Raw genomic sequence first — 10,259 nt, forward strand, 5'->3', positions numbered from 1 at the left:
ATGTCTCATCACTCCATCCTCGCCTCTTCTGGACACAAGCACTTTAGCTCCTGTTCTGTTGCTTTACCTAAACACTCTAGCTCGCACAACATCTTATCCCATTCTTCTAAGCACACAGGACATGGACACAAGAAACAACATTGCTTTAGCAGCACAAGCGCCCATAGCATTGGATCCAAGGGCCATAAGATCTCATTCGGAAGTTTTCATAAAAGTGGACATGGATCTGGAAGAATTAGTGGTGGTTTTGTGGGACAGTCTGGATGTGGAGGTATCACTCCTGTGACTATAAATGAAGGCCTTCTGGCTCCTCTCAACCTAGAGATAGACACCAACATCCAAAGAGTTAGAAATGACGAGAAAAACCAAATTAAAGGTCTCAACAACAAGTTTGCTTCATTTATTGACAAGGTAAGATTTGTTAATATATGTATATATATATATATATATATATATATATATATATATATATATATATATATATACATATATATATGTGTTAAAGAGTAAGAAAAGTCTTTAAATAGTCAATGGCTAAAATGTATGGCACACAGGTGTCCTCCTGTCATTTAGAGGAGGCTCTATACTGGGTTAATACCAACACAATGTGGATCTTATTTTCAGGTGAGATTTCTGGAACAGCAGAATAAGATGCTGGAGACCAAGTGGGGTCTTCTACAACAACAGAGAACAGCCAGTGGTCAGATTGAGCCTTTGTTTGAGGCTTTTATCAGTAACCTTAGGAGACAACTGGAGAACCTGGAATGTGAGAGGGGTCGTCTAGATTCAGAGAGAACCAACATGGAAGGAACCGCTGAAGACCTTAGAAGAAGGTATGCCTATTGAAAGTCTAATTTCTAAATCTCTTTTCCTTCTCACAATAAGTATTATTATTGTCGGACCCATACAATACAATGAATATGAGCTTGCTTTTTGCCCAGAAAGTATTTTTTTTTTCTAATTCACATTTATTGTGAATACTTTTAATTGCAAATGATCATATTCTGTCCTTTAAGAATGTTATGTTGGGGCCTAAAAGAAAGAAGTAGTAGATAGGCACAAGGCTTTTGTGTGTGGGGTTTAGACAATTAAAAAAATTATGTTTCATTTTTAAAAAACAATTTTATGGGTCCAAATACTTTATTAGTAAATAAAGAAAACTTTAAGTGGACCTCCACTTTACATGTTTAGGATACTGGTGTCTTCTTATGTGCCATAGGAGCCTTTTGCCCTTCTCAGAGCCCAGTTGCACCCTTTGTTACTGTACTTATTGTTAAATAGAACATCAATTCAGAGCCAGCAGAGGGGAAAAAAGCACATAACTAAAACAACATAAAAAATAAAAAATTAACCAATAACACATTTCTTATAGCTATGAAGAAGAATTGAATAGGCGCACAGCAGCGGAGAATGAATTTGTCAGTATAAAGAGAGTAAGTATAAAATTGTATAACAACTATTATAAGCGGAGACTACTTTGTCTCAGTATAACATAAAACATTTTGATACAATATTATGTGCTAAGAAAATACATCACTGAATTAAGTTTTTTCTTTAGGATGTTGATGCTGCCTTCATGAATAAAGCCGAACTTCAGTCCAAGGTCGACTCCCTCACAGATGAGATCAACTTCCTAAGGACTCTATATGATGCTGTAATAACACAATATGTAATTCATTTTTTATTAAATACTATATGAATTCTGTCATATAATAATTTAGTTATTTATATTTTAGGAGATCGGTCAGCTCCAGGCTCAGATCTCAGACACTTCAGTAGTTGTGTCTATGGACAACAGCCGAGACCTGGACCTGGACAGTATCATCTCTGAGGTCAGAGCTCAGTATGAAGACATTGCTAACAGAAGCAGAGCTGAGGCTGAGGCCATGTACCAGTCAAGGGTAAGTGTAAACCATGGGCATTAAACACATATCTGTATATCTGCATATCTCTTTGTAAACAGTAATCATTAATTTCTGACTATTTATTGGACCTGTAGTTTGATGAGCTGCGTATGGCAGCCGGAAGAAATGGAAGTGATCTACAAAACAGCAGAGATGAGATCTCTAGACTCAACCAAACAGTCCAGAGACTTAAAGGAGAAATTGAGTGTGCTAAATCCCAGGTGAGCATCATAAACGTCAACCAAAAACTAATTTTTATAAAAAATTACGTGAAGTAATAGTAATTCCTAATGTATTTACAGCGTGCTGCACTGGAAAATGCCATCAATGAGGCTGAGGAACGTGGAGAAGCTGCTGTCCGAGATGCCAAGAGTAAATTGGCTGAACTAGAAGCTTCTCTACAGAGGGCCAAGCAGGACATGGCCCGCCAGATGAGGGAATACCAGGAGCTGATGAATGTCAAACTGGCTCTGGATATTGAGATCGCCACCTATAAGAAGATGCTGGAGGGAGAGGAATGCAGGTGAATAAGCCCTTCTGGAGACATAACTATCACAACTAGTCACAAGATAATAACAAAATTCATACTGTCCCTAACCCATAGGAATGGATAAAGCTAATAGCCAAAAAGACTCAAAATAACAATAATCAGATTATCTTAATATACATGTTCAATTCTTTATCCAAACATTGAAAATTATATATATAGGCATAAGTTGTCAAAATATTAAAATAGCAAAATTAATCATTGTGTATCAAACTGAGCATAAAGATAACAGAAATATGTTTGTAAGACAGTAAAACCATAACACAAAAATCATGGTTATGCAACACAAATGTTACAATCATTGTGTTCTGTTTCAGGATGGGAAGTAACAGCTCTGTAAATATATGTAAGTATAAGCAGTATGTTTGCCATTTTTAATCTTTGTATCCCTTAAGAAGGTATCAATAGTATATAGAATAGAATTGTGTAAGCTTTTGTTGTCCATGTGCTACATTCCTCTTCTTTCTGGGACATTCATCAGTATGGTAAATGCGGTTCTACTACTCCACTGTTCACACTTCCCAAATAATGAGACATGGTGGCCACATATGCAATCATCTGACAGTCACACAATACCCTCCTAGCACCTACCAATGCCAGCAATGCCACTCTTTGCCATTCCTTTTCTATCTGACATGGCAAATGTATGTGAACAACCAGTAGAAGGCAGTCACTTGTATCTTCCAATTCCTGCATTGATATCTAATATTATAAATATTTTTAATTAAACTACTGTATATATTTTCTGTAATCAAATTGATTTCCACTACTTTACAGCTGTTCTACATTCAAGTACTGGAGGCAAACACCATTCAGGAGGCCACCAGGGTGGACATCACCATTCTCATCACCACCATAAAGGGGGACATGTATCCAGCAGCCATGTCTCCAGCAAACACCACTCTGGCCACAGCCACCATTGCTGAAGTGAAATGGTAGACTACAGACCAAACATCAATACCCACTTGACGTCCTGATACTAAATATATTAGTGTATGCTTTGTCACTGTGCTTAAAGGAATTTGATTTTAATACAATAGTTTCACCTTAATTCATAGGATTCCTTTTCACTTGTCTATGCTGCCTTCAATAAACTGAGCTGACTGCAAAACTTATAGTCATGTCATTCTTGGTTCCTAATATTATAAAATTCTAGTGAAGGATCTGATACTAAGAAATGGAAACTTATAATACAATTCACACAGTGATATTGATCTGATTATAATCATCACCAGAATAAGAATCAAGCAGTAGCCATCTCCCATCCTTTGTTTTATTAAAACAATGTCTCATAAGTTGCTCTGGTCATTTTAAATGACTCAGTCCATCCGTTATAAAGCACATCAAAGGAACCTATACAATGAATGAAAAATCATCCTTGAAATTAGCATTTTTATGCTTTTCTATTGTAGCCAAAGTGGTGTCCCGGTACCGTATCCTATCCGGTACCTGTGCGTGTGGGTCCCCTTAGCCAGAGTCCCTAGGATGTCGGGGTCCCCATTGTCTAGTTCACCCCTGGTCACCTCTCATATAGATAGTTATTGAGCTAATAGTTTATTTAGGATGCATGTAAATATGATGATATCAATGTCTATAAATAGTTAATTACCTGTATACAGCGTAGCAGGACCTGCGGGTCACGTGATCAGGAAAACTCTATGGTTTCTGCTTTAGGACCTTTGGAGGTCCCTGTGACGTATGCTACCCATCACTCCTTGTAACGGTGACAGTTACTGGGACCAATCAAAAACGGCCCTGCCCCTGCCCATATAAGGGAGTGGTGGCCATTGCTCTCTCTCTTTGCTCCTGCGCTCCTGAGGAGGAAGGATCTATACAGCTATCTCCCACAGTGAGTTAGGCCCGAGCCTTGCGGGAACGGCTGATCGATTCTAAATTGAGAGTGTGTCAGTCCCTAGGCACTCTGCATGATCGCCGGACCTTATCTATCCCCTGCCACCCAGTAATTGTGCTTTTAAAAAAAAAAAAATTATATGCTACGGTATATTTTTATATGCTATGGTATATTTTTTTATATGCTACGGTGTCCACACATGAACTTTATTGTGGTGAGCTGATCTTTTTTCCTCTGTACCAATGAGTGGATATGAACTGGAGGAGAATGGGCTTAAAATGGAGAGGAAATAGATATGAAATGGAAGGGCCATTAGATATGAAATGGAAGAGACTGGATATGAAATGGGGAGAAATGGACATGAGATTAAATTAAATGGAGAGAATCAATAAGAAATTGAGGGGATTGTTTTGATTCCCCTCCCCATAAAGTAGTCTTACATTGAGGCCTTTTATTTTGTATGTATTTTCAATACCATTTATTGATTTCGAATAAAGCAGTTTACAACACATAACAAAAGGATCTGTTTACACAGGTCATGTACATTAGAAAATGCAGGAAAAGGAAATAGACATGATAAAACAGGTACAGAAGTAATATTGTATCAAGTACGATTTCTCCTGTCTATTAACATTTTGAATTATGCAAAAATATAAACATAATAAAGCCTAAACACAGCCTGCAATTGCAAGGCCGAGAATCAACCAATCGCTCATCTAAGACTCTGTTAAATAGTAAATGATAAGATTCTTTTAAAGTTTATCTTATAGGATGAGTCAGCTTTAAGTTTCATTTGGAAAAAAATACAGAAAATGGAGAAAACATGAATTATCTCACTTAGATATGCAAGAGGGACGGGGTTGGGGGTATTGTGGGGCAAAGGCCATGAGAACGCATAGTAGGCAACCTGATTTCCCATCTAGCAGGTGAAAAAAAGTAAGTATTCCTTTAGCAACCTATACTTTATAGGTAGGATTGACAGAATTGAATAGCGTTATAGGCATCTTCCACAGTGGAAAGTGTTTAGCAAGAGAGAAGGGTAACTTAAAAATCTGCCTAATCATCTTCCAGGCGCCTAGTGTGTCAGAGATGAGTATATTATGTCTAAACTAAAGAGGAATAATACAATGTTTGGAGAGGGGGGCAGGGCTGCCACGGACCAAGGAGCCACCAGATTTGATTCAAGTGTGTAGTTAGAGTAGAAATTAGAAGCATATAGCCAATATTGGCAACATAGTTCTGCTGATATTTGGTAATTGGAGGGTACAACATAATTTTAATAAGGTACATACGGTCTTCCGGCGAGAGGGGTAGCTGGGACCATTGGAGAGTTCCTAATGCCAAGGCAAGTTATATATGATTTTGCTACAGAGAGAGAACTTTATACCGTGATAGCTTACCAAAAAATTGCAGAAGAAACTTTATAATGTCTGGGAGGTGGCATTCTCGGCTGTTCAGTAAGAGGAGGGTGTAGTCAGTGAAACAGGTCACCTATACTTCACAATCCCCCACCTGAATACCCTCATACATGGTAGAGTGAATTAAGGGGCCTGCCAAGGGTTCTAGGGCAAGGTTGAAAAGCAGCAGGGATAGTGGGCACCCTTGCCGGGTTCCTTTTTGGAAAATGTATGCACCTGACAGTCTCTCACGTAAGTGGATCTTCACTGCAGGGGAGGTATCGAGGGGAGAGAGGTATAAGCCAAAAGATCCCATGATGTTGGTTTTGCCAAGCACCAGTCCAGCCAGCCCCAGCTTATATTGTCAAAAGCTTTTTCAGCATCCAAGGTGAGTAAAGCTGGGGTCTGGTCTGGCTGGAGTAGGGGCACCATATGACAGTGTCCTGCACCGCCAGCACTGTCCTCAAATTTGTGAAGGGATTTCCTGAGCCTGAAACCTAAAGATAGGAAAAATAACTTTTTAGAGGAAAGCGGACCATACACATTGAAAATAATAAACTGCCCTGCTAGGGAATCTAGGATAAGTTTGTTGATATGACCATCAACATCTGCCCACTAATCTATGATCCCAATGCCCAAAGTTTCTATGTATAAGAGTGACAAGCCAACCTTTACCATCCTTAGCCAGGGAGCCCATAACTTCACCAACCCACTGTTTCTTCAATCTATGGAAGTCATTAATGGTACGGTCAGTCTTCTGCAAGGACATTGTTATGCTTCACAGGAGACCGGATGCCTTTTATATTCCAAAAACGTACTCTCATAACGATTAAGAAATGTTATGGTGGTATAGTGGGAGGCGGTGGTGGGTGTCCCATCACTTCAGGTGTATCATCAAATAAAATATAACCAACCCAATGGGTGCCCAGAACAGAGATGGTGCTAAGACAATAATAAATTTCTAAGCAAAAGTAAGTGAACACAATAATAACATGAATCCTCTGAAACAACAAAACAGAAATAGAGCATAAAAAGCTCAAGGAGACAAACATATATCAATTATAGCTCATGAAAGTCCGCATGAGGAATCTAGCTTATCGACTTCCATTCTTTTACGGGAGTTTGGGGCTTTGTGAACCCTCTGAACAGTACAAGGATTTCGTCTGTGGAGGAAAGTGTCCATCTTCCAAATGGCTGCTACAAGAAATGTACTCAGATGCTATGGATTTGGGGGTGGGGGGTGGTGGGGGGGAAATAAAATATAGAGGGGGGAGATAGTATAGATAGAGAGCTGAGGATAGGTAATAAAACTGGATGGAGCTGTGGGAGGGGTTGGAACAGTCATAAATGATAAGAGGAAAGGAAATAGTAAGGAAAACATGGTATCAAAATGCCAAAAGATGTTGGAACTGGAACTATTAATGTTGGAAGAAGACTATGACATAGTGGGGATAAGTGAAAGTGAGACATGGCTGGATGCAAGCTATGACTGGTCAGTTAATATACAGGGTTAAGTCTCTTCAGAAATAACCATGCAAGTAAAAAAAAAAGGGGGGGGGGGGGGTTGTTCACATGTAAAATCCTGTCTTAGACCAATTCTGCGCGAGGACAAAAGTAAGACAGTGTCTTATATTAATCTTTGATTCCAAAGATGTGCTAGGTCTTATTTTCAGGGGATATCTTATTTTTTCATGAAGAAGAATCATCAGTGTACAGTGGATTATTTAGTCTCTTTCCCCTCCCCCTCAGAATCCTCCCTGTGCCAGTGGATTGAATCCACTGGCACAGAACAGGGGTTAGGATGGGGGGGAGGGGGGAGTCTAGAGAATCCAGTGGGGCTCATGAGTCCCCCCCCCCCCTTTACAGACATTATCCCCCCAGGCACCCCTGTGTGTCTGTGCCTCACATTGCCCCCCCTCCTGCCCTGCACAACTCAATTACCTTTGTGAGAGCTATTGTATTTCAGGTGTGATGGCACGACCCCTGGGATGAAGAGTGATATCCCCCAGCGCAACGTCAGGTGCGTCACTCGTAATTCAGAGTCTCTGTGGGTGAAAAAAAGGGGAGGGAGAAAGCATAATAATTACTGATAGGGGTTTGTTATAAGTCACCAAGTATAATGGAAGCAGCAGAAAACCTTCTTATCGGACAAAGAGACGGGGAAGCAAAGAAGGGGAAAATAAATCATTATTATGGGGGACTTTAACTACACTAACAGAACTGCGAAGCTGAAGCATGCCGATCCAGCAAGGGAGACAGGTTTTCAGCAATTAAAAAAAGACAATTACATTTCCCAACTAGTGCGGGACCCAACAAGAGGGGAAGGGGGGGGGGGGGGGGTCACTTCTGTACTTCATACGAACCAGTAGGCCAGACAATATTTGAAGTAGAGGTAGGAGGTCATTTTGGTAATAGGGACTACAGCATTATAAATTTTCATTTATCCTATAGCATGATGGCTGGGGCCACAAAAATATTGACTCCTTAAGGACGAAGGACGTATTTACATCCTCCGACAGTTCCCGTGATATGCCGCGTCATATCAACAGCCGGGACCCACGGCTAATACAGGACATCACCGATCGCGGTGATGCCCTGTATTAACCCTTCAGATGCTGCAATCAAAGCTGACCGCCGCGTCTGAAGCGAAATTGAAAGTATCCTGGCTGCTCAGTTGGGCTGTTCGGTAGGAACCTTACCTGCCTCCTCGGTGTCCGATTGGCGACTGACTGCTCCGTGCCTGAGATCCAGGCAGGAGCAGTCAAGCGCAGATAACACTGATCACAGGCATGTTAATACACGCCAGTGAATCTGTGTAAAAGATCAGTGTGTGCAGTGTTATAGGTCCCTATGGGAGCTATAACACTGCAAAAAAAAAAGGAAAAAAAAAGTGTTAATAAAGATCATTTAACCCCTTCCCTAATAAAAGTTTGAATCACCCCCCTTTTCCCATTAAAAAAATAAAACAGTGTAAATAAAAATAAAAATAAACATATGTGGTATCACCGCATGTGTAAATGTCCAAACTATAAAAATATTTTGTTAATTAAACCGCTAGGTCAATGGCGTACACGTAAAAAAATTCCAAAGTCCAAAAAAGCGTATTTTTGGTCACTTTTTGTGTTTCAATTTCAAATTTCAAGAATAAACAACATTACATAGTAGTGCAAACAAGCACAATAAGACACAAAACAAACCAGTTGGAACTCAAGCATAATGAGATACTCAGCTGAGGTGTAAGAATGCATCTCAAATGATACTGTAGGTGAATAATGCGCTAGAGTCTCAAACTTATAGCCAATGTCCGAAACTTAGACAACTTTCAATCAAAAATCAGCTAAATAATATCTGATAAATTGAATAATTAGATAAGAGGGATAGGAAAGAAAATAAGAAGGGAGAAAAGGAAGGATAAAGAGGAAGAATAAGGTGAGAGATGTGTTTGCTCTTGTAATGTAGTTTATGTGGAATTAACCAGAGGTGTTTCTAGTATATAGGGATAGCTGCCAGGGTTGCCAGAGGGCTTCTAACGATACTATTTTGTCAGTATTATAGGCAATTGCCTGTTCACATCGATAGGATTGATTAAGAAGAGCAATCAGTTCAGTGAGGAATGGAGGAGTGGTGGTCTTCCAATATCTAGTAATTATTAATTTAGCAAGGATAAGAATCTTGCAAATAATCAATCAAATCTTGGGTTGAAACTGGTCCATTCCAATCAATAGCAGTGCCATGGAGGGGGTCAGTGATATAGTAGTATTAGAAATATTTTGTACCATTAAAGGTGTACTCCGGCGCTTAAACATCTTATCCACTATCCAAAGGATAGGGGATAAGATGCCTGATCGCGGGACCCCAGCTGGGGACCCCCGGGATCATGCACGCGGCACCCCCTTTGTAATCAGTGCCCAGAGCGTGTTCGCTCCGGGTCTGATTATGGTCGACCACAGGGCTGGCAGGGTGTGACGTCACGCCTCCGCCCCCGTGTGACGTCACGCTCCGCCCCTCAATGCAAGCCTACGGGAGGGGGCGTGATAGATATCACGCCCCCTCCCGTCAGCTTGCATTGAGGGGCGGAGCATGACGTCACACGGGGGCGGAGGCGTGACGTCACACGCCGCCAGCCCTGCGGTCGCCGGTAATCAGTCCCGGAGCGAACACGCTCCGGGCACTGATCCAGGGAGTCCCCAGCTCCGGGACTCCCGCGATCAGGCATCTTATCCCCTATCCTTGGATAGGGGATAAGATGTTTAAGCACCGGAGAACCCCTTTAACTCAACTTCTCTCCAATATGTGCGCAAAAGTGGGCATGACCACAGAGTGTGTGTGAGAGTTCCCCTGTTTCCACATTCTCGCCAACACAAAGGAGAGGATGAGGGGAATATGGAGTGTAATCTAGATGGAGTGAGATACCAGCGTAATCTTGTTTTGATTGCCGCTTCCAAGTGCGAGATACAGTGTAATGCCCTCCGAGCCCATTTAAACAATCTAATCCACTCAGTGTGAGAGATGGTACATGTAAGTTCAGACTCCCACGCCTTATATGGGGCATAGGAAAC

The 10,259-nt window shown here is 40.9% G+C and overlaps 1 protein-coding gene across 1 annotated transcript; it reads left to right on the forward strand.

Annotated features, from left to right (window-relative positions):
- LOC130355334 (keratin, type II cytoskeletal cochleal-like) lies at positions 1-3,377 on the forward strand. Its single transcript, XM_056555363.1, has 9 exons — positions 1-411; positions 625-833; positions 1,373-1,433; positions 1,559-1,654; positions 1,737-1,901; positions 2,000-2,125; positions 2,207-2,427; positions 2,769-2,797; positions 3,229-3,377. Exons 1-9 carry the CDS (start codon positions 1-3, stop codon positions 3,375-3,377), a joined length of 1,467 nt encoding a protein of 488 aa, XP_056411338.1.
- The last annotated feature ends 6,882 nt before the right edge of the window (positions 3,378-10,259 follow it).

This window comes from Hyla sarda, chromosome 2 (genome assembly GCF_029499605.1).
Source record: "Hyla sarda isolate aHylSar1 chromosome 2, aHylSar1.hap1, whole genome shotgun sequence".
Classification (NCBI taxonomy): domain Eukaryota; kingdom Metazoa; phylum Chordata; class Amphibia; order Anura; family Hylidae; genus Hyla; species Hyla sarda.